Raw genomic sequence first — 25,300 nt, 5'->3', positions numbered from 1 at the left:
TTTGCCCCCGCTGACCCATCTACCTCAGCTCCCGTGGGGGGTTTTGACGTTTTCCGAATGGCTGGTGGAGCCCGACGGTCAGCCACCATCAAGCGAGTCCCAATGTGTAAGCATGTACCCTGTGTAGAGTTTCTTATTACTCCACCTTTGTTTCATGTCTGCAATTATTATATTATTATCTTATTATAATTATACGTTTTTTATTATAGTTATCGCACACGCTTGCTCCTGATGAGTGGTGTTTTAGCCACGAAACGCGTAGAGCTACTAAAGTCGTGTTTTATATTATTATACTGAAGCTCCTACAGCTGTTACGTACAATCAATTTTATTGAATATCGAGGCCACCCGCCATGCAGGCTCTACTTCATGTTTTAAGGTTTTACCTAAATCTCAATATGGTGTACTGTGGAATTTTGTGTTGTTCATATTACTGTATACACATTCATGTTAATACTATGTACTGCCAGTATCCTTTTATCAATTGTAATTGAATTAACTATGTACATGTTATACTCTTTATGAACGTAATACATTTTCCCAAGTGTTCACCAATTTACTCTATTGCAACTTCGCACCTCATTTAAAGTCCCGCCCCCGTTGCTCTCCCCTTTTGTCCAATGCAGGGATGGAAATACTTGACCTTACCAGGCCAAGTTTTCATATAAAGTCCCAAGGGATGGAAACAGATGGCCTTACCAGGCCATACTTTCATTTAAAGTCCCTAAACCTCTTTCGTCTTTACCACTGAATAGGGATGGACGTGCGATTTTTTGCTCTAACCTTGCAATTCTGCTAGATGGCCTGCAACAATTCAATCTTTATCTGCCCTCTTTTTTGAGCTTAATTATTTTATATGTCTTTATCTCATTACCTTTTCTATATAACGAATATACTTTATCAGTAATTTGCTATTTGTTAAACATTTGGGCTCGCTGTAGGTGGTGGTGATTTGACTGGTCGGTCTGCGCCGCCGTTTGGTTGGTCTCTCCTTGTTTGGGAGCTGTGACGCGCCTGGCGGCCCCTCCTCTCTCCCCCCTCCCTTGATTGGGGGGTGGATGTGCCGCTACTGCGCGTCAGCGTCACGCTGTCCATGTCGGACGTGCACATCCCTGGATGTTAGCATTTGCCCTCATGTGATTTCCATGCTCGCACCACACGTGGGAGGAGCGTCGGTGCCGGCTGGCCGGGCGCATCAGCGCCTGTGCGGCGGTGCCTCCCGCCCCTCTCTCCTACGTGCGGCATGACGTTGGTGGGCGGTATCTGTGGGGGCGCCTATAAGGGGCGTGGCCTTGGCGGTGTTTACTTTCGAGACTCCCATACTATCGGATGACACGTCTGGTTGAGGAGTTTTATGTCCTTCAGCCCTTACCACTGGTTCACTTCATGCACGGGGTATATTCTTTTCACTGCTCTCTGTTCTTCTCTCACTCACCTTTTAAAGGACTATATTTCCTCTTTTTTGGTGCACAGGTGTCTGGTTTGCTGCCTGGCTCCCTTTTATTCTCCCACTTGCACCCAGGGCTACTCCAGTCCTGGTCTCATCCTTCTATTATCACCATCACTATTCTCTTCCCTTTTACGTTCTGCCTATTTCTTGGCGACTTTCCTCACTTGTCACTTTCACTCCCCACACAGGCTTGCCTCGTGGGTACTTACCTGCCTTGGACAGCGCCCGGTAGTTTGCCCCCGCTGACCCATCTACCTCAGCTCCCGTGGGGGGTTTTGACGTTTTCCGAATGGCTGGTGGAGCCCGACGGTCAGCCACCATCAAGCGAGTCCCAATGTGTAAGCATGTACCCTGTGTAGAGTTTCTTATTACTCCACCTTTGTTTCATGTCTGCAATTATTATATTATTATCTTATTATAATTATACGTTTTTTATTATAGTTATCGCACACGCTTGCTCCTGATGAGTGGTGTTTTAGCCACGAAACGCGTAGAGCTACTAAAGTCGTGTTTTATATTATTATACTGAAGCTCCTACAGCTGTTACGTACAATCAATTTTATTGAATATCGAGGCCACCCGCCATGCAGGCTCTACTTCATGTTTTAAGGTTTTACCTAAATCTCAATATGGTGTACTGTGGAATTTTGTGTTGTTCATATTACTGTATACACATTCATGTTAATACTATGTACTGCCAGTATCCTTTTATCAATTGTAATTGAATTAACTATGTACATGTTATACTCTTTATGAACGTAATAAATTTTCCCAAGTGTTCACCAATTTACTCTATTGCAACTTCGCACCTCATTTAAAGTCCCGCCCCCGTTGCTCTCCCCTTTTGTCCAATGCAGGGATGGAAATACTTGACCTTACCAGGCCAAGTTTTCATATAAAGTCCCAAGGGATGGAAACAGATGGCCTTACCAGGCCATACTTTCATTTAAAGTCCCTAAACCTCTTTCGTCTTTTCCTTTCAACAATGGCTTTCTTCTTGCCACTCTTCCATAAAGATTAGATTTGTGGAGAGCACGACTAATAGTTGTCCTGTGGACAGATTCTCCCACCTGAGCTGTAGATCTCTGCAGCTCCTCCAGAGTTACCATGGGCGTTCAGAGTTACCGTGGCTGCTTCTCTGATGAATGCTCTCCTTGCCCGGCCTGTCAGTTTAGGTGGACGGACATGTCTTGATAGGTTTGCAGTTGTGCCATACTCTTTCCATTTTCAGATGATGGATTGAACAGAGCTCTGTGAGATGTTCAAAGCTTGGGATATTTGTTTATAACTTAACCCTTCTTTAAACTTCTCCATAACTTTATCCCTGACCTGTTGGTGTGTTCCTTGGTCTTCATGATGCTGTAGGTTCACTAAGGTTCTCTAACAAACCTATCAGGGCTTCACAGAACAGCTGTGATTATACTAAAATTAAAGTGATTGTAAGGGTAATTTTGTCCTACTTACCTCCACTGTGCAGGTCGTTTTGCACAGAGTGGCCCTGAACCAGCTTTTCTGGGGTCCCCCGGCAGCTCTCGCAGCCCCTCCCCACATCTGATAACCCCCTAGGAGAAGCGCTTCCCCGAGGGGGTTAGCTTGCAGGCACGCTCCCGAGTCCAGCATTTGCATCTACAGACACAGAATGCTGAGCTCGGCCCCGCCCGCGTAATTGGATTTGATTGACAGCAGCGGGAGCCAGCGGCTGCGCTGCCATCAATCTATCCAATCAAGAGTCGGGAGCCTGTGGAAAAGGAGCCATCGCGTCCCTGTCGACTGAATGAAGGGGTTCAGGTAAGTAAAACGGCAGGGGGGGGGCTAGGGGGCCGGTGACATAGGATGCATTAAGGTGAAAAAAGGTGCACTCTATTTACTACTTGGGTGACTTCTGAAGGCAGTTTGTTCCACTAGATTTTAGTTCGGGGTATCAGAGTAAAGGAGGCTGAATACGAATGCACACTATGCTTTTCACATATTTATTTGTAAAAAAAAAAATATTGATCATTTTCCTTCCACTTCACAATTATGCGCCACTTTGTGTTGGTCTATCACATAAAATCCCAATAAAATACATTTTATGTTTTTGGTTGTAACTTGACAAAATTTGGAAAATTTCAAGGGGTATGAATTCCTTTTTCAACACACTGTAACTGGAAATGTTTTGTTATATTTGTTAAAGTACAAATGAATACCTGTTGATCCTGCTTGTGTAGCACTACCCCCTTGGGAGCTGCTGGTTAGAATGGATCCTCTGTTCCTTGCTTTGACCTCCTCAAGAACTTCATCCCCTCTGACACACTGGGTTGCAATATCACAAAAAGCCACATATCCAGCAGTGGAATGATATCAAGAAACAGGCACTAGACAAGTTGGTGAAGGCAAGTCTTAATGTATTGTCATAAACATAAACAGTAACAATGACACCAAAGAGCAACAATGAACAGTAATGTAGCTTAATTAACAGTGTTCAGGAGACTATACTGCCAATATTCCTTACTGGTGACTATGCTAGGCCTATACTCACTGATCAGAGGTACCCAAAAAAATTAAGAATGAGTAGGGGCTAGCAGCATGGCTAGGTAAGGGGCAATACTTTGACGTTTTTCTACTGGCTATAGTTGGGGCCCTTTGAGAGGAGTTGGTGCACATAACAGTCTTGATAAACCAGCATGCCCTATAGGTGCAGTCTAGGTGTGGAATAGATGCAGTATAAGTGGAATATAGATGATAGGTAATAAGTGTCCTGCATCCAGCAACTCAGTCCCCTCTAGTCAGTATGTGAATGATGGGGAGTCTATCCTCTCACCAGCTCTTGTGATGAGACTTTAAAGTTCCTGCTGCAGTAAAGGGACCCCTTGTCGTTACACAGGTGGTTTCAGGTCAGGAGTGCAAGAGAGGAGGGTGAGATGATGCTCCAATCTCCCCACACTAAAACCAGTATTGATGCGTTCGCTGTGATCCCTGCTGCTCTTCCCCTGGTGTTGTGGCCCCCAGACCTCAGGCTCTGTTCCCAGCTAGATTGGCCTCCTGTTGATATGTAGGCACACAGGCAGATGTGCCCACGTGGATTCCCTGCAGCGCCAAACGGAAGAAATTCTTAGATCCCTTAGAGCCACAGCCGGGCGCCCACACTCAGAATGCCGGCGCTGCAGAGAGGAGGGGGAGGGGGAGACAAGCGGGACTTCGCTTCCCCACATCGCTGGACCCTAGGACAGGTAAGTGTCTGATTATTAAAAGTCAGAAGCTGCAGTATTGGTAGCTGCTGACTTTTTTTTTTTTTTAGCAGAACTCCGCTTTAAGTAAATGCATGTGGGATGTCTTTGGCAAATCTAAAAAGAAATGAAAGTGGTTTTAAATGCTCACGGTTTTTTATCTTCAGGCACTCTATGCATGAAGTTAAAAAAAAACTTCTGTGTGCAGAGGCCCCCCTAATAATCACATGAGCTCCCTCTCCATCCAGTGATGTGCATGGAGCTGAGCTTCTCTTGGGTCTCTCATTCCTCATTGGCTGAGACAGCAGCGGGAGCCATTGGTTCCCACTACTGTCAATCAGAGCCAGTGAGCCAATGAAGAGAGTGCAGGGGCCGATGCGTGGCTCTATGTGTCTTATGGACGCATAGAGCAGGGCTCGAGAGCGAGCATGCAGCAATGTCCCCAAAGCAAGTGGCTTGCTATTGGGGGCACTGGCTGAAGAGGAGGAGCTAGAAGTGTTGACGGGGGACCCGAAAGAAAGAGGATCAGGGCTGCTCTGTGCAAAACCACTGCACAGAACAGGCAAGTATAATGTTTCTTAATTTTTATTTTTATTTTTAACGAACATTTAATATCACTTTAATATCAGATTGTACAATCCGATTGTAAATGTATGACCAACATAATGCTCAGTAAACAAACCTTAAATATCTTCTTTACCAATTATCTGAATATTGATTGCACATTTTCATCTTATACTATTCAACCTAACTGTGCAATGCACTAATCATTTGGAACTAAAGGCCTGATTGCACCATGGTGTTTTTCTGCACTTGATCACAGCCAGTCAGTGCAAGGCACATAGAAATCGGTTGTTTTCTATGTACCCTGTTCACACTGCAATGCTGCCTTCAGGTGGGTTGCAGTGCATTGTGGAAAAACACAGGCATGCTGCATAGACATTTAAAATGTGATAAACCAAAAAAAAAAAAAAAAGCAAAGGAAAACTATGCCTTATATTGTAACAACACAGGGCATCACCCCACCGAACGAGCACCAGCCCACATGCTAAAAAAAAAAAAAATTGTTTTAGCGTGCAACCAGTGTGAATAGGTACTGTTTTATTTTAAGATTATATGGAACTATTTTGTTTCACTATTGTTACCTTTTCCATGTGTCAAGCTACTTTGAATTTGAAGTGTGGTGTGACGTATTCTTCTATATTCAACTGCTTTTTTAATTTTTTTTTTTTTTTTTTTAATCAGAAAGTTTTTTATTGTAACACAAACAGAAAAACACATTACAGTTTCTCAAATACAATCCAGCAACATTCTGTGGCCTCATTGCACAAATAAGGCGCCGATCCTCATATAGGTCAATAGCATGCGGTTCAGGTCTACAACCAGTATTTCCAGTTTTCAAAAAACATTCAATGTAAATTCACACTACCCATGCCCCCAGACAACTCTTGCCTGCACCTCCACTCACAAAGTCTACCACTGGACCCTGAGTCAACTCGTTCCTAACTCCTATATTTACTGATACTCTAAGGACATATAGGTGGTTTAAAGCAACAATCTATCCAACACCAAGTCTAGAGGTGAAAGGCCAGGGGTGTCCAGCCAGGGTGACCGTAGTTTGTCAAATTTTTGTGGGCGTCCCCTATGTTGGTATATATATTTCTTCAGCCGGAGTGTGTCTCCCATCTGCACTATCCACTCCTTAAGCGCTGGGGGGGTCTACCGCCTTCCAGCGCCTAAGGATCGGCTTGCGGGCCTGAAACAAGGCCCTAGCAATGGCCTGTCTCTGACTCTCTCCTGTTAGGATGTATTCCACAATCCCTAGCAGACAGGGCTTTGGGTCCATCAGCACCGTGACCTGAAAGGCACCATTAATCGTGGATACGACCCCCGTCCAGAACCTGTGTAGTTTGGGGCAGCGCCATAGCAGGTGGATGAGGTCACCATGGCTTTTCACGCACCTGGGACAGTTAGAGTCCACCCTCACCCCCATTCTAAATAGCCTGGCCAGGGTATAGTGGGCTCTAAGAACAATGTATAGTTGGGACAGGCGTTGGGCTACGTTCAGCAAGCACAGCTGTATCGCTTGTAATGCTTCCTCTCACTGCCCTTCCTCAAAGGTGCCTACATCTTTTTCCCACCTATTCGTTGCTCCCAGGGGGAAGCCCCCTAGATGGGTCAGGAGAATCATAGAGTAACTTCTGGATATAAAGCCTCTGAACAGGGACACCCCCTCCATGTAATGGAAGACAGGCGTCGGAGAAAGGATCCACGGAGCCCCGCTAATCTGAGCCGCCACCGCATGACGCAGTTGCATGTAATGAAAAAGCATTGAGTGGGGGAGGCAGAACTGATCCCTCAACTCAGAAAAGGGACGCAGTTTCCCATCAGCAAAAATATGCTTCAGGAGCGTGACTCCATGTCTCCTCCACCGTCCCCCGTCCCCCAGTAATTGCAATTCCTCATAGTGTCCATTGGCCCATATCGGGCTGTAACTGGTAAACCCGTCCACAGACTGCAACTGCCTGAGCTATTCAACTGCTTTAAAAGCAGAACTAAACAACTCAACTGTATATAAGTATCACAAACTGAAAATGTAATATAATTTATTTTTAATATTCAAAGTAAACTCGCCCACCCAACAATGTCTCCATGTTTTATTTTGTTGAGAAATCACTTTGAAACCCCAGAAGAGTTTGCATATAGGCTGTACAATGCCAGGCAAGGCCAACAGTGACGGCCTCTGGAGTGAACTCAAGGTAAGTATTTAGGTATGAGGGCTATACTGGAGGGTGAACTAAAACATTTAAAGAACAAGTTCACCAACAGTCTGCAACAGGTTTACTTTAACAAGGTTCAGGCTTTTATTAGGAAAAAGGTTTGAGTTAAAGGTCATTGTTAGGAGTTAATTTAGGGTGAAGGATTAGTTTATGGGTCTAGCTTTTAGGTTATGTTTGGGTTCAGGAGTAATTTCAATGTTAAAAGGTTGGTAAGTGAATATTACTTTTTTTAATTGCCTATGTTTTTTCAGTTTGTTTAGTAAACTGGCCCTTTACTCATTGAAGGTACTTCCTTACATCTGCCTCTTCCCCTCTCCCTGTTTTTTTTTTTTTTAAACAGTGAATTTTTGACTTCCTGAGTTGCACTTCCTGAGTCCTCTCCTAGGCAAGAATGACACGTTGAGCCACCCACTGCCTGCTGGCATGTCTACGTCACAGTCCAGGTATCTGTGTCTCAGCTCAAGATCCTGTGCACGTGCACAGACACACCATGGGTTCCTGCCAGGTCTATGGGATCTGGCAGAGACCACCAGCATTTCTGTACATGTGCAAGAATACCCATACATTTCCAGACCACCATAGCTCTCCACCAGTCTATGGAACCTGGCAGAGAAAACCGGTATATTGGCACATGTGCAACATCCCCTTTGCATTCCCAGATCACCATAGGTCTCCACCAGTCTATGGAACCTGGCAGAGAAAACCGGCATATTGGCACATGTGCAACATCCCCTTTGCATTCCCAGATCACCATAGATCTCTGCCAGTCTATGGAACCTGGCAGAGACCCGTGAAACGTCTGCACATGGGCACGATCCTCCATGCATTCCCAGACTACCATAGGTCTCCACCAGTCTATGGAACCTGGCAGAGACCACCGGCATGTTGGCACATGCGCAACATCCCCCTTGCATTCCCAGACCACCCTAGGTCTCAACCAGTCTATGGAACCTGACTGAGGGTGTCTGAACATGCGCAAGATCCCCAATGCATTTACAGACCACCATAGGTCTCCACCAGTCTATGGAACCTGGCAGAGACCACCGGCATGTTGGCACATGCGCAACATCCCCCTTGCATTCCCAGACCACCCTAGGTCTCAACCAGTCTATGGAACCTGACTGAGGGTGTCTGAACATGCGCAGGATCCCCAATGCATTTACAGACCACCATAGGTCTCCACCAGTCTATCGAACATGGCAGAGACCACAGCATGTCTGCACATGTGCAACATCCCCGTTGCATTCCCAGAAGACCGTAGGTCTCTGACAGTTTACAGAACCTGGCGGAGACCCACAGTGTGTCTGCACAACTCAAATCAAGATGGTGGCGTGAGCAGTGAAGGAGAACTTTGGGTGCAAGGAAGACAACACTGGTCTCCACAGACTAGTACATACTTTTTTTTTTTTGGTTTGCTTTTATCCTTTTATAACTATTGGAATTTGAAACATATTTTTAGCTAGATATGTTCCTCTTTATAGTCAAGGCAATTACATGCTCATTCTAAAATTAGAAATTCCACAATCAGCAAATATTCTTTGGTATGTTTATTATTAATTTGTGAATTACATAGAACAGACAACCATAACTTAGAATGACAACCTTGAATTCCTATTATAGTATATGATAGTCTTTAGTTCTCCCATTTATTATTACACAGTTCATTGTCACCACTGGCACACAGATCCCTAGGTAAATCTCCGGCAGCGTTTGCTGATCCCGTACACGTACATTTAGGCAACTGGCAGAATAATTACGCATCATCGGTTTACTGACTAGTAATATAGTATCGGCCTTGAATTCATTGTGTCAGCCGGTCCGATTCCTGGCAGTTCCACATTAGTGAGTCACAAAGTATCTGCAGACCAGTATGTAAGTCATGGTAGCGTCATATATCAGTCACATCTGTGCACCAAAAACAGATTCCCAGCTGGGACTGTGTCACCGGAAAACAACATCACAAATAATCCTCTCTATTTTAGTGAAGATCTGACAGTGCATGTGTGTCCTTCATTGTTTTCACTTACAGAGTGTGACAGTCCTGCTCCTGGGTGTGTCCGCGCCTTTAATACATGATCTTGTGAATTCCTTCTGAAATGACAAGGAGGATTAACCGGTTTTGTAAGGTGTGAGCTACTTTTATTATCACTAACATAGACTAAAGTGCTAAATAAACTTGGAAATATGACTAAAATGTGTCAATGAAACAAAAGATAATAGAACTTTACCTGCAAAAGCTTACAATCTAAACTCATGGCTCGAGCTGGCCATACATTCATTGATTTTCTTTTTTTTTTTCTAACAGAGCCCTCTATCCACAGAGTGCAGTGCAGATGGATGAATCTGTAATGACATCTATAAAATGATTTTAATAATAAGATTAAAGGAGAGGTACAGCCAAAGCTCGTGGTCCTATGGATCACAGGAGTGCAGTTCGTTCTGCAATCCTGTGACCCGTTTTCAGCAAACAGTAGGCTGAAGCCCGCTGTTGGCTGACGATCAGAGCCAGTCCAGGCTGGGGAATGATCATGACAATATGGTTGGGATCCGCCCACAACCCCCCCCCCCCCATCGAGCTGCTGAGAGCCTGAGCCGGCCACTCCCACCCCTTCCATAGCCCAGCGCTCAAGTAAGAGTGCCGAGGGGGGTTGGGGCAGAGCAGGGAGCTGGTGACTGAGAGTCACCGGCTCTCTGCTCATGGAGATCTGAGAACCGAGCGATTGGCATCTTTGATCACTCAGTTCTCATGTCTTGGAGCCAGTGGTAGACCGATGCTGCATCCACCTACTGTAGGTAAGTATGATTCTTAAAAAAAATAAAATCATGAACTTCTCATTTAAAGCGCTGGACTCAAACTTGTTTTTTTCTAGCATAGCAATTGATGGAAGCTCTTATTAAAGTGACATTAAACTCTGTTTAGAAAATAAAAATCTATTCATATATGTGATCTTAAAGTGATACTAAAAACACACTGTTTAATTTACATTGTCCCTTCTATTTCTGTATATGGATGATGGCACTGTAATTATTTTAATTTAAAAAAAAACCCTTTTCTTATTTGATATACAGCTGTCACATGACCCAACTCTTTCCCAGCCTGTCTGCAGGGAAACGTATCCAGGGTGAGCTTCTAGTCCTCTGTTACTGGTCAATTAGTTACATAGTAGGTGAGGTTGAAAAAAGACACATCAAGTCCAACCTATGTGTGTGATTATATGTCAGTATTACATTGAATATCCCTGTATGTTATGGTCGTTCAGGTGCTTATCTAATGGTTTTTTGAAACTATCTATGCCCCCTGCTGAGACCATCGCCTGTGGAAGGGAATTCCACATCCTTGCCACTTGGAGTAAAGAACCCTCTACGTAATTTGGGGTTAAACCTTTTTTCTTCTAATTTTAATGAGTGGCCATGAGTCTTGTTAAACTCCCTTCCATGAAAAAGTTGTATCCCTCTTGTGGGGTCACCAGTACGGTATTTATAGATTGATATCATATCCCCTCTCAAGCGTCTCTTCTCCAGAGAGAATAAGTTCAGTGCAACCTTTCCTCATAACTAATATCCTCCAGACCCTTTATTAGCTTTGTTGCCCTTCTTTGTACTCGCTCCATTTCCAGTACATCCTTCCTGAGGACCGGTGCCCAGAACTGGATGGCATACTCCAGGTGCGGCTGGACCAGAGTCTTGTAGAGCTGGAGAATTATTGTTTTACCTCTGGAGATGATCCCCTTTTTAATGCATGCCAATATTCTGTTTGCTTTGTTGCTTTTGCTAAACCTATCATCTACTAGGACCCCCGGGTCCTTTTCCATCCTAGATTCCCCCAGAGGTTCTCCCCCCCTGTGTATAAATTGCATTCATATTTTTGCCACCCAAATGCATTATTTTAAATTTTTCTACATTAAACCTCATTTGTCATGTAGTTGTCCACTCGATTCATTTGTTCAGATCTTTTTGCAAAGTTTCCACATCCTGCGGAGATGTTATTGTCCTACTTAGCTTAAACATGTTAAAAAACAAAACAAAAAAACAGCCTTTGGAATACAGAGTAAGAATAAATAATTGGTATCAATAAATGGTTTTAAATTATCATACAAATATATACATTATATTGTCAAAAGTATTGAGACACCTGTCTTTACACGCACATGAACGGCATCCCAGGCTTAGTCAAGTCCATAGGGTTCAATATTGAGTTGGCCACCCTTTGTAGCTATAACTGTTTCAACTCTTCAGGGAAGGCTGTCCACAAGGAGTGTGTCTATGGGAATGTTTGACCCAGTGGTAGCTGGTGCTCCATCAGTCGGGGGGGGGCGGCATACAGACCTGACCACAAACCCCCCCGTCACTCCAGCCCACCCCACTGACTTACCGGCTCAGTAGACAGATTGCTGGTGTGATCAAGGCAGGTAGCTCTCCTCCATCAGTGCACATTACTGCCTACTGCTGAAAGGAGCTGGGCAGAGCAGGGAGATGGAGAGCGGCTCACCCCCCTGTTTGAATCCATCCAGAGGCAGCTTCCCTCCTCTGTGTCCCATCTTCTGTGTCGTCGTCCCCATCTTCTCCTCCCAGCCAATTGGGTTTTCAGGCTCCTGGCCAATGGGGTCTCAGGAGCCGATTCCTGATTGGCTGGGAGGAGAAACAGGAAAGCATTAGCCAATATTAATGTGTTAATGTCACACAACTGGGTGGGCCCAGGGCGCAGTGCTCTGTGCCCCAAGCCCACCCTTTTTTTAAGTCAATTCGAGTCTCAGACTCTAATCTTGTGAGTCAAAGAAAAAAAAAAAAAACCTCTATTGAAATCCATGCGTCCAGCGCCTTGCATGTAGATTGGGGGTCATAGGCTCTAATAGGCTTCAAAAAAGGTGGACTGCGCTTGGAGCCCACTCAGGTGTGTCAGAAAAGTCCTCTCTGCTAATCAGGAAGCAAGGGTCTTATTCCCATCACCTGGTTGGCTGAAGGCACAGGCATCCCTATTGGACACCTAGTGGAACGGTAGAAGAGATGCAAGGGAACCATTGAGGATGCAAGAGCTGTTGCCTGACCCGCTGCATGTCCCACAGCTCGTCGCCATCACTCACTGCCTAACCCGCCACCAGGATAGGGTAAGTAGCGGTCAGGCGGCAAGCAGGCGCGGATGTGGGTGGGGTGGGGTCACAGAGGCTGCATACGATGGGCACAGAGGCTGCATATGATGGGCACAGAGGCTGCATTGTATGGGCGCAGAGGCTGCATTTTATGGGGCACAGTGGCTACAATTGATGGCACAGTATGGCTGCAAATTTATGGGGTTTTTTTTGTTTGTTTTTTCAGAATTTTGTTTGCTCCCCTGCCAAAAAAATTTGAGCAGCACTGGTCTTCATGGTCCTATTGTATGTAGGAACGTAGCCACCCTCTCTTTCTTGCTTTGGAGATTGACCATGGACTATGGATTATGGGATTTGTAGTGTGCATAGAGCAGTGTACATGACTGCAACTTACGTGCACTGCTTATTCCAAACAAATATAGGTGAGGGGGGGAAAAAGAGAGGTTTGGGAGCTTACAGAGGACGGAAAAAGAACTAGAAAAACACAGTAAGAAATTATTAGATGAGAAATAGATTACAGGGCCATTAAACCCTTACATATATCCAGTGAAGTGACTGGCTGTAGATTGAACATAGAGATGAAAAATTCTCCTGCATAAGTGGTACGTGTTTATCTGCAGTCTTCTCTTCTCTACAGCCATTGAAATTTACACAGGTTCTCTCAGCTCTAAAAAGTGGGGGAGAGGATCTGAAATTACACTCGGCAGGGCTAAGTGGGAGCTGATTGGAGGGAAGGGACCCAAGCCCCAAGCCCCCCCCCCCCCCCCCCCCCCCATCACACAGAGCTGGAGCTCCCTCCTGTCACCTTTTTACTCTTGGTGTCAGGAAAACTTTTAAAAGTGACAAAATAACAGAGGAAAAAGACAGCAGACAGGACAACAAAATCTGGTGCGGCTCCGCATAGAAACCAATCAGCTTTCAGGTTTTATAGTCACAGCTTTTAACACGCTGAAGTTAGAAGCTGATTGGCTACCGTGCACAGATGTACCAGATTTTGTATTCTCCAGTTTTAGTAAATAAACAACTTAGTGCTCTGGATTGATACAAGTACATACTATAGAGAGATATGATTTGTTCATATTTCATGTCTGAGGTTCACAACAATTCTAAACACTTCCGGACCAGCGGCGTACCTGTTTGTCGTTGGACTTCAAGTGGTTATACTGGGAAAATACCTGCAGCTTCAGGCATTCTCCCAGTACTGTTTTTTAGAGCTAATGATCGTCTCTCTTGTAAAAGCACTCCTAGTGGATAACTAGCTGCTGGATTGCTTTTACAAGCAGTGGGAGGGGATGCTTTTACAAGCAGTGGGAGGGGATGCCCCCCCCCCCCCCCCCCGCCGCCTTACACAACTTTCTCTGGTTCTCCCGTCCCATCAGGAGACCCGAGCGACCAGCTGACGCTTCCACCGGCTGATTGGAGAGCCGAACAAAGCCCGGGCTTTGAACAAAGAACAGTATTTGATCGGCTCTTGGCTTGGTAACCCAGAACCACTGACCTGACATCACTTCTGGTTTATCTGGATGTTAATGATGCCATTTTTAAAAATCAAAAGCGTTTGAAAACACTGATCTTGGTGTTTTGAATGCTTTTAAGGCCAGAGGAGAAGTTTAGGGTCTTATAGGGCTCAAATCAATAAAGAGGACCTGTCGCATAGCACAGCTGTGTCTGCTATTTGGTACGCAAATATGTGGCTGCTCGGTGCCAAGGCCCACCCACTGAGAGACCACATATTGGTGTACTGTCAGCATCTAGGGGTTAAAGCAACATTGTAAAGATGCAAACAGCGATCATCCCACGTATGTATTGTTTTCTTGCATTGAAATTAAAAGAAGTGTATTTTTTCCCCAAAAATTGCATTTGAAACATGTTTATTTAATACATTTTGAAAATATATAATGTTTGGGGGTTCTAAGAAATTTTTCTAGCAAAAAATATTGATTGTTGCATGTAAACAAAAAGTGCCATAAAAGGCCCGGTCTTGAAGTGTAGTGGATGTGTATGGCTTATTTTTGGAGAATAAGGATGTTGTTTGGTGAACTTAAATAGAGAAGTTTTATCCAACGTGTTTCAGGGCCAGAACGGGAGCCCTCTCTCATCAGGGCTTGGACCAGGGGTGTACATAGAGGTGTACTCCAGGGGGCCCGTGTGGCCCTCCTGTATGCCTAAAACGGAGGGCGGTGGGGATGGCGGCATGTAGAGGAACTGATCCCTCCATGCAGCCTCTAAATCCTCCTCTCCCTCCAGCGGCTGCAGGAAGGAAATTGAGGGCATTGGCTCCTCCACATGCCACTCCCGCTGCCTCCTTATGCCTGTCCTTCTGCCCCAGGGCTCCTGTGTCCATCCCTGGCCCCCTAGTCCCCCCACAGCGCTGTCTGGTTTCCCCCTCCCACCTCCCGCCGGCTGCTGTTGGGAATCTGTCAGGATGGAGAGCGAGAAAGGAGCCAGCAAATGTATAATTTACCAGCCCCTTCCTTGTTTTAATGAATTGGTACCGATCACTGACTGTTTGTGTTTTTTTTGTTTTTTTTGTTTGTTTTTTTAATTCAGTCATAGCTGGGGCACAGTAAACTGTGTTAACTATGCCTCTGTTTATGAATGCACAGGAAGCTCTGTACACCAGAGAAAAGGACTAATAAAACTGTCCTCAGTCCCTTTCTCTTTCTCAAAAGTGAGACATCAAAGCCCCCCAATTGGGTCCTAAAAAATATGTAAAAAAAAATAATAAAGAATAAAATTGTAGAAATAAATAAATTGATTAATGGTAAAAAAAAAAAAAAAAAAAGAAGAAGAAGACTGACACCAGTGGCAGAACTATCAGGGTCAAACTTGCAAGTGGTAGAAAATAAAAAAGGGGGGGCTTATGGACTTTTTAGGCACCATAGACAAGACAATAAATAATGGTATAAGATAATAAGCTTTATTGTTTAAAAAATTATTGTATAATGCTTAATCCAAAATAGCTTAAAACCATGTTACACATCGATACTCATAATCTATATTTAACATATAATACAATTACCGCTACTATGATCCGTTCATTTTCCAAACAAGACTGGAAATAGTTACAGATCATATACATTTACTTCACTATTCTCGTAAACAGAAAAGATATTCGCGGTATAATATGCACTGTTTAAGGAAGGAGGCTCAACATGTTTCGCTTGGAAGACACGCTTCTTCTGGAGCTTGTATTGTTTGTGACTGCCAAAGCAATAAAAAGCAAATAAACATTAGCAAGATACACACGGTCAAAAATTATCATTCACATGCAAAGTGACGTAGAGAAAGATAGAAAAAGACACATAGGTAAACGGTTTCCAGGGACCCAAAAGGTGTAAGGGGATCACCACCCGAGAAGGGGGATAAGGAGCAAAAAGGTCACCATGGGGGCGTGTATAAAATGATACAAAAAGTGCTCAAAAGTTTACAGACTGTAACGGGAACTTACTCAAAGAGCTGCTTTTAAAGGAGCATTATTTTCTGAACAACACCCCACCTGGGATGAGCTACATGTCCACTAATTGTGACAACCATATAAGGGAGGGGTTTTTGATTTGTAGATCAAACCTCCGCTTGAATGAAATTGGAACCTAGAATGACGATTGGATCCTAGAATAGCCTATTAATGAAAAAAAAAATTATTTTCTGTTTACGAGAATAGTGAAGTAAATGTATATGATATGTAACTATTTCCAGAGTCTTGTTTGGAAAATGAACGGACCATAGTAGCGGTAATTGTATTATAAGTTATACATAGATTATGAGTATTGTTGTGTAACATGGTTTTAAGCTATTTTGTATTAAGCATTATACACTAATTTTTAAACAATAAAGCTTATTATCTTATACCATTGTTTATTGTCTTGCCTATGGTGCCTAAAAAGTCCATAAGCCCCCCCCCCCCCCTTTTTCTTTTCTATGACATAATAGGACGTGGCACAGGCATATATTTCTATGTATCCACAGCACCACTCTGTGCTCTGATACATTTACTAAATTTTCCAAACTTGCAAGTGGGCTCTGGCATTCCACCACCGTGGGCGACCCCAAGATGGCAGGAAGATGGCCCACTGCGGAACCGTAATAAATGGTCCCACTATGGGAGTAAAGGGCCCTGGTTGGGGGCCAGGAGGGCTCTTCGTGATTTCTTGCACCAAGGCCTTGAAGGTTCTAGTAGGACCAGCAGCCAGACCCTTGGCCCCAGCAGCCGGACCTCAGGACCAGCAACCCTTGGCCCCAGCAGCCGGACCTCAGGACCAGCAACCCTTGGCCCCAGTAGCTGGACCCTTTGCCCCAGCTCCCAGACCCCTGGCTTCAGCAGCCAGACCCCTGGCCCCAGCAGCCAGCCCCAACAGCCAGACCCCTGGCCCCAGCAGTCAGACTCCAGGACCAGCAGCCCAGCTCCAGCAGCCAGACCCTTGGCCCCAGCAACTAGGCTCTAGCGGCCAGACCCCAGGCTCCAGCAGCCAGGCCCTTGGCCCTAGTAGCCAGACTCCAGGACCAGTAGCCCAGCTACAGCAGCCAGACCCTTGGCCCCAGCAACTAGGCTCTAGCGGCCAAACCCCAGGCTCCAGCAGCCAGGCCCTTGGCCCCAGCAGCCAGACTCCAGGACCAGCAGCCCAGCTCCAGCAGCCAGACCCTTGGCCCCAGCAACCAGGCTCTAGCGGCCAGACCCCAGGCTCCAGCAGCCAGGCCCTTGGCCCTAGTAGCCAGACTCAAGAACCAGCAGCCCAGCTCCAGCAGCCAGGCCCTTGGCCCCAGCAGGCCCTAGCCAGACCCCAGAACCAGTAGCCCAGCCCCAGCAGCTGTGTGATCAGCGCACTGATAAGGCTGTATTTTCATTGGTATGGGTTTCTGGTATAGCTGCATTTAATTGGCACTCGTAAGGCTGCATTTTATTGGGGGGGGGGGGGGAGCGTCACCTCCCTGAAATCCTGAAATGAGTTTTTGCAGGTTGGAAAGTCTGCCATTGCCACCCATCAAACTCAACTAGCCATGTTAAATTAGTCATGGCCACGAAGCAATGTGAGGGAGCGTTGGGAAGGCAGCATCCTCCCTTTAGCTCCCCTTTAATGGTCCCACCACACATCTGCAAACGCACACACATTTTCAGAAAAGAGTCAGCGGCTTCTTTTCCTCATCTCTCACCTATTGAAATCAATGGGCTATCTCACCTTCGGGGACATGCGGAAGCGTGCCTGCATTTGGTTGTCCTGTAGGTGTGAACCAATCCACGGCGGGAATGAATAAAATGTGTCTGAGACAAATTTTGCCTTAGCTGAGGCACAGCCAATCAGCTTTTACATTTTCATTTCCTAAGACCCCTTTCACACTGGGGCAGCGGCAGCACTAAAGCACAGTTTAGGCTGAGCTTTTTGGCCCCTAGCTGGGCGCTTTTAACCCCAAAGAAGGGGTTAAAGGCGCCCATGTTGTGCGCTACAGAATCGCTTTTCAGGCGCTTCATTCCAATGGGCAGGGCGTTTTAGGAACGCTACATACAGCGCTCCCAAACCACCCCAAAGATGCTGCTTGCTGGACTTTTCCTAACGTCCCACAGGCACACCGCCCCAGTGTGAAAAGTAACACTGAAATGAATGGGAGGTGGTTTCCAGACGCTATTTCTAGCGCTAAAATGCCTGAAGACCGCCTCAGTGTGAAAGGGGTCCAACCCATGAGGAAAAAATGAAAGGCAGAAGCTTATTGGTTGCTATGGGCACCAGTTGAGGTAAAACTTGTCTCAGACGCTTTTATTTAAACCCCCCCTTTTATTTAAGACCCCTTTCACATGGGCCGTGGCAGCACTAAAGCATAGTTTAAGCGGCGATTTTTGGGCGCTAGTGGGGTGCTTTTAACCCCAAAGAAGGGCTTTAAAGCGCCATGTTGCGCACTTTCCGAATCGCTTTTTAGGTGCTTTGGAAGCGCTGCCCATTCATTAAGATGGGCAGGGCATTTGGGAACGCTACGTACAGCGCTCCCAAACCACTCCAAAGATGCTGCTTGCAGGACTTTTCCTAACGTCCCACAAGCGCACCGCCCTAGTGTGAAAAGTCACACTGAAATCCATGGGAGGCAGTTTTCAGGCGCTATTTCTAGCACTAAAACGCCTGAAAACTGCCTCAGTGTGAAAGGGGTCCAACCCGTGAGGAAAAAATGAAAGGCGGAAGCTGATTGGTTGCTTTGAGCACTAGCGATGATAAAACTTGTTTCAGGAACTTTTATTTAACCCCCCCAAGAAACTTTGCCTCAGTCAGAGCACAGCCAATCAGCTTTTACATTTTCATTTTCTAAGCTGTGAGGAAAAAATGAGAGGCAGAAGCTGATTGGTTGCTATGGACAATAACTGAGAGAGAACATTTTCTCAGACATTTTTATTTATTGCTCTAACTTTCTCTGTTGTACGCCTGCATGCTCTTTTTTCTTTCCTGAACTCCATTGACTATCAGTGTGTTTGTGTCTCCCCAGATAAACCTCGTCCCCTCACACAGGCCACAGCACTGAGAGGCGCCATCCCATTATAAATGAAGTGATCGATACCGGAGGACTTTAATACTATACACAGCGGATGGATACATCTTATTGTAAAGAAAGGAAAAATCCCTTTCTGGACGCGCATTGATATCTAAGCCGTGAGAGCATTGCTTCGTACGCTTAGCTCCGCCCCCCCGGGACGCGCGATTGGTCAGCTTGGTTACGCCGTCATCGCTCTGAGGAGGGGAGTCTCCGAGCAACGGGAGCTGTAATGGGGCAAAGCTATTCCAATAGCGCAGCGGAGGCTGCCGCGGCTGGAGAGTGGAAGAAGAGGCTCAGAGTCCGCAGGAGGCGGAGGAGAGAAGGGAAGAGCCCGACTAAGGAGCCCCCCGGCCCTCAGAGGAGGGAAGGCAGTGCGGGCCACAGTATAGAACAACCCGGGGCTGGCTGCTGCAGCAGGAGAAAATCAGAAAGTGCAGCTCAGGACAGGGAGCATCCTGAGAGCAGAGCAACGAGGAGAGAGCAGCCAGGGGGAGGCTCATCACTGGGCCCACAACATCTGGAGAGTGCCAGCAACCTACCCCCAGCCACAGGCCAGGGTGTCCCCCACACAGGGACACGTGGTGCACCCCTAGTGGGCACAGAGCAGGGTATCTCCCATCTAGGGTCACCAGAGGGTACAGTGCAGGGTACCCCCTATCTAGGGTCTTGTGGATCTACAGGGGGCACACTGCAGAGTATCTTCCATCCAGGATCAACAAAGGGCACTGAGCAGGTTATCCCCCATAAGGGGTCACCAGGGGGCACAGAGCAGGGTATCCCCCATAAGGGGTCACCAGGGGGCACTGAGCAGGGTATCCCCCATAAGGGGTCACCAGGGGGCACTGAGCAGGGTATCCCCCATAAGGGGTCACCAGGGGGCACTGAGCAGGGTATCCCCCATAAGGGGTCACCAGGGGGCACTGAGCAGAGTATCCCCCATAAGAGGCCACCAGAGAGCACAGAGCAGAGTATCCTTCATCCAGGGGGCACAGAGCAGGGTACCCACCTACCAGGGTCAGCAGTGGGCACAGAGCATCCAGGGTTAAGCGGTGGGTCACTAGCTGGCACAGGACAAGCAGGGTCATCTCAAGGCACCCTGCAGTATATCCCCCCTACGTGTATTGCCAGGGACTTGTCATCCACTCAGGTTGCACAATCCGGTGACTCAGGGGCCGCCTCACACTATATACCTGGGAAGACGAAGGGAAAGGCACTCTTTGCTGCTCTTCACCCATCAGAACTAGCTGGTGCCCTGACACCGTGCCAAGGTACAGCAGCCAACACACAAGCTGCTGCAGATCCTGACATGAGACTGGATGGGCAGGGAACGCGGCACAGACTGGATATGTCCTCGTGTGATGCCAAGTCCGCTATGACCGGTAAAGAGAGAGCGTGGGGTGAAGGCGATGGGAAAACTATCTTCGGGTCTTCCAAGGACACTCTTAAAAGTGTGTCGGGGGACACTGAGCACATGGACAACCGAGACTGCAGGAGGGTGGAGGTGACCAGCAGAAAGGTAACTTTGGAAACCAAGTCTGTGGAATACGTTTTTACGAAGAATGTAGAGAAGATGGTGACCCATTCGGTGGTGGGTATGAGTACTGGAGACCAAAGGTCAAAGAAATCTGGGACTGAATTAGACATGCATGATGGGCAGCTTGACCGAACGTCCAAGGAAACCACAACTGGATTATACTGCACTGAGGTCTTCTCCCACACACACAACATTTCTATGACCAATAAAAGACTTGGCTCAAACTTCCATTCCCGTCATAGTCCCATTGAGGATTTGTGGAACCGTGACTCTGGAATACCTGGCTTGAAGTTAATGGTGACCCCACCGGACACAGAGAACACCAACGAGGCAACTCCAACAGAAGGGCTAGCCAGAGACTCCTTGTTTCACAGAAGGGGGCCTCCTTTGCTTATGGCCTCTGACACCCACAGTTATTCTATTCCTCGACTTATCGTCACTCGAGATGCCAGCCCCAAGAGGGGGTTCTCCCCTTCCTTGTCCCCCCAACTACATGAAACCGGTTTTGCCCTGGATGTTCCCTTTACAGGGGAAGCGGAATCCCCTGCCTCAGACAGTGGCTGTGGTGGATCTCCTGTACCTTCCCTCTTCCTACGAAAGCTGTCCAGCTCCTCTGGTCTGTCTTCTGCTTCATCATTTGAGGAGTCTGAAGATGACTTCATTGGCAGCGATGTGGAGCCCAATGGGTTACAACTACTTATCTGCAACCCTGATGAGCAAGGAGCAGCTGTGAGTATATACAACTAATAATATCTGGCCATGACTTGTGTCTGTTTAGACTTAGTATGGGCACACGTTGTACCAATATCAGCCTCTTCTGATTGTTTCTTAGAATAGTTTACAAACTGCGATCCTCAAGGACCACGCAGCCTACAAGTCTGTTAACAGAAGCAACCAATCCATAAGCCCTTGTACACACGGTTGGAGATTCCGACAACCAAATTCGACGGATTTTGTCCGAAACTGTTGCATACACACGGTCGGACAAAGTTGTCGGAAAATCCGACGTGATGACGTTATTTTGTTACGATGGGACTACGTTCACACTAGTAGCCAATAGCTTTGGTGTAGGAATTTGATCTGAGCATGCGTGGCACTTTGTCCAATCGGAATTCTCTACACATGATCGGAGTATGTCCGATCGGAGCATTTTGTCGGAAAATTTTACAAACAAGTTGGAAAACTTGGTCCTTCGGATACTCGGACGGAAACAGTTCGAAAGGAGACCACACACAGTCGGAATATCCGACCGTGTGTACAAGGGCTTAGACAATGAAAACATTCTACTTTTAGTGATGTAAATTTGTTGTTAATATGCCCTATATCCTTTCCATGTGTCTCACATATCCAAGTTGGATCACATTTATTAGATCTAGTTGTTATTTCACCAGTAAAGGTATTGAAAGCATGGAATGTTGTGACTTTGTTCAGTTGTGCTGGTCATAGACGTGTGATCTTCTGTTAGTGTGAGACTCTGGAGAAGGATTTCTCAACCAGGGCGCCTCCAGAAGTTGCTATCGGTTGCTTGAGCAATTTCTGCTTCTCAGATAAGTTTTTCCACTGACATTGATCTTTTTTAGCGATCTGTAAGCAGGAATTTTTCCCAAGTAACCCCAAGTGTAAGGCGCATTCTTCTCACTGGCCACCACACTAATGTATCAGGAGTTGTAGGTATATTACATTTTAGCTGGAGTTCTCTGAGACCGCAAAGTTATTTCAAGAGCTCCTCTGTGTTGAAGGCTGATCATATTTTAGTCATAGAAATGACTGAATGGATCAGAGCAACCTTTTGCCAATAGGTTTTATCAATATCATTTGTAGGTAGGTTGCTTTGTTTCATTTGGTCATTTTATTTTTTTATAGAAAGCTGGTTGAAATTGACAAAACATTTGAGAATGTGTCTCTAATTACAATATCCTTGCTTTCACTGACAAGCAAATTGAGCCAGGATAATCCAAAATCCCCCCCTTTCGAGCAAACCACGAGAACCATGCAAACCCATAACTCTGTGTAGAGATTTATGGAGCCTTTACAAGCTTGTGTATGTAAAGTCGGAGTAATTGATCGTGCCTATTTGGCATTATTCCTTGGTTCCTGCCACCCATGTACTGCTTGCTACAAATTTTGCATAGTGTAAAGAGGATATGAATGTCGGATGCACCAGAAGTCGCTGTGCAATGGAACCCTCAGTGATCCCATCAAAGAGAATAATAGAAGTGTGTATGATATACCACGTCTGTAGGGCTCTTCTCTGTATTGTCTCTAATCTACAAAATGTTTGTGAATGTTTTATGAAGGTTCCCATTTATCCAGGACATAGCATATCTAGTAGTAGTTGCTCACATTCAGCCGGACTTCTTCTGTAATGTTGAAGACAATCTCGTAGATTTCCAGCCACTTCAAGGCAATGAAGACGTGATTTGTTTAGGCTGCGAAACCTCTTCAGCATTACGGAATGAGTCCAGTTGAAGGTTACTAACTTCTCCTAGTTCTTCCACAAAATGTTCCTGAGGGTTCTCGTTTATCCAGCTCATGGTGTATCTGGTAGTAGTTGGTCACATTCAGCTGGACTTGTTCTGTAATGTTGAAGATGTTTCGTAGATTAATTCACCTACACCAAGAATGAAGACCTGATTTGGATAAGTTTACGAAACGTCTTCAGCATTACAGAATGAGTCCAATTGAAGGTTACTAACTTCTCCTAGCTCTCCCACAAAGCTGCTATGATGTCTAAAGTAACCAAGCCCTTGACACCAAACACAATCTGACAGATGACCTGTTTTCCATAACACATCCTCTCCTCTGCTACACCAGGAGGTATAGAGGTGGTTAAATAACAAACTTGCCCTTCTTGCTGGCTTCTCGAGTATCTCACACCTTGGGTCTTGTCGGGACTTGCAGAAAATCTTAACTGCTTTTTATTCTTGATTGCAAGAAAAAAACTGATCAAGTATCTTGTGTCTTATTTAGGGTTGTAAGTAGGTCATCCTTGTGTTAGTCACTATGGTAACCTAAGTTTTTATGTATTTGAGCAAAGCTGTAGTAAGGGCTCATTCATACAGGTGAATGTGTAATTTGGATGGTATGTTTAAAGGCCCATACACGCTTGTCTTCCCTTTTTTGTTTTTTGTTTAGCCAGCAGATACCGTAATTCCTCCATTCACACAAAGGGGATGGAGGAATTGCCCCACCAGGATATTGGCTGCCTGCCATTGTCAAAATCCACTTATCAGCTGCTAATCGATAGAAAATGTTCCAGCATGTCCCTTCCACTGAAATCAGTTGACTAATCGACTCCTGTCAAATGGGGGAGCCCACACACTGATCAAAATTCGTCTGGTCTCTGCTGTACTGGGCAAATTTCGATCGGTGTACTGCCAGCTTTAGTGTCTGTAACATAGCCTGTTTTACATGTCTGTAGCCATAAGCAAGAGCTTCAGTGTATTCCATTGAGTGGATGGAGACACGTCACTTAGATGTTTATCATGTTCTGATGCCCTCCTCTCCTTGGCACTGGTGCATTAGTGGGGACACATTTTCTCCTTGCCGATGTCTGATCTAGGCTTCATTCAGACAGATCTTATTGTCTGTAGGGAGGGTCTCAGTACTTGAATGACTATGATTGTTATCTTGTAACATCCACAAGAGTCGTAACATGAATAGTTTGTATTCTGCAGTGAATTCCATACAGTCAAGCTGACCAATGTGTAAAGTCTACACTACAGTCCTCTGATGTTCTCCTGCCACCACCAACACCTCTCTGAACATTTGTGAACACCAGTAACTCTTGGAGGTCCGTAGAACATTAGTTACCATGATATCTCTACTTTTCCCAGGGTTTCTAGGAGGTTCATTCTGTGGGTGAACAAATTAATATGGAATTCAGGAACCTATATATCCAAGGAGCCTGCTTCATTGATGACAACTGGGACCCCCCCCCCCCCCTCCAAAAAAACCCCAAAAGTTAGGCTTGTGCTTTAATTTTTATGCAGCGTTGGATACCAAGTTCCTGTGATTTGTTTAGCCCTGGTTTAATGTTAATGTGGCACCCCCAAAACTGGTTTATGTGAAGACCCGCTGAACCCAGATGCACATTTCCTGAATTTCTTGATTTCGCCACAGCTCAGAGCTCTGGTTCTGCCCCCTGCCTTCCCACAATGCAAGGTGGGATCTCTTTTGGCTCCTGCATGCTGGGAAGATGCCAGAAAAATGGAGGATTTTGAATTCTCCTTCACTGGGGGTCCTATAAGTTCATATATGGTGTATTTTCAGAGAGTACTTTTCCAATGACTCCGTTCTGCCACCAGGAGCTTAAACATCTCTACAATCAGTTATAGGAAACGTACCTCTCTACTTCCAGTATAGGAGGTATACAACTTGCTCTTCATTTGCCAACGTGACTGCATTGGTGTTTGGTGATTGGATGCTCAGGCACCTAGTCCTCTCTGTTGACTCCCAAGATACCACAGAGTGGTTGGGGAGTCAAAGGAAGGTGAGCATGTCCAGCTGTGAATGGAGGAAGGTAAGAGAAACTGCTGCTCTGTGTTGCATTGCACTGATTGATTTTAAAGCAAACCTGTGAGTAGTTGGAAGAAGTCCAACTAGCTGCACCCTGTAAAAGAATATGTTGAAAACCTACCTGTTTATATCTAGGGCAGGGTAGTGTTTCTCAACCTTTTTTTTTTTTTTTCAGTCAAGGCACCCTTTTAAATTATGGACAATCTCAAGGCA

At 45.7% G+C, this 25,300-nt stretch overlaps 1 protein-coding gene across 1 annotated transcript in view; it reads left to right on the top strand.

The window, feature by feature from the left end:
* ITPKC (inositol-trisphosphate 3-kinase C) overlaps nucleotides 1–25,300 on the top strand; it is a 146,966-nt gene that overhangs the window by 61,904 nt on the left and 59,762 nt on the right. Inside the window, exon 2 of the mRNA XM_077482199.1 lies at nucleotides 18,988–21,298. Coding sequence (XP_077338325.1) covers nucleotides 19,265–21,298 — 2,034 coding nt within the window. The 5' untranslated portion in view covers nucleotides 18,988–19,264. The remainder of the gene's footprint in view (nucleotides 1–18,987; nucleotides 21,299–25,300) is intronic.

Source organism: Lithobates pipiens, unplaced genomic scaffold, assembly GCF_037356315.1.
Source record: "Lithobates pipiens isolate NorthernLeopardFrog02 unplaced genomic scaffold, aLitPip1_a1.2 Scaffold_1, whole genome shotgun sequence".
In the NCBI taxonomy this organism is placed as follows: Eukaryota; Metazoa; Chordata; class Amphibia; order Anura; family Ranidae; genus Lithobates; species Lithobates pipiens.
The sequence above is the reverse complement of the archived record's forward strand: the minus strand, read 5'-3'. Positions and strand labels throughout refer to the sequence as shown.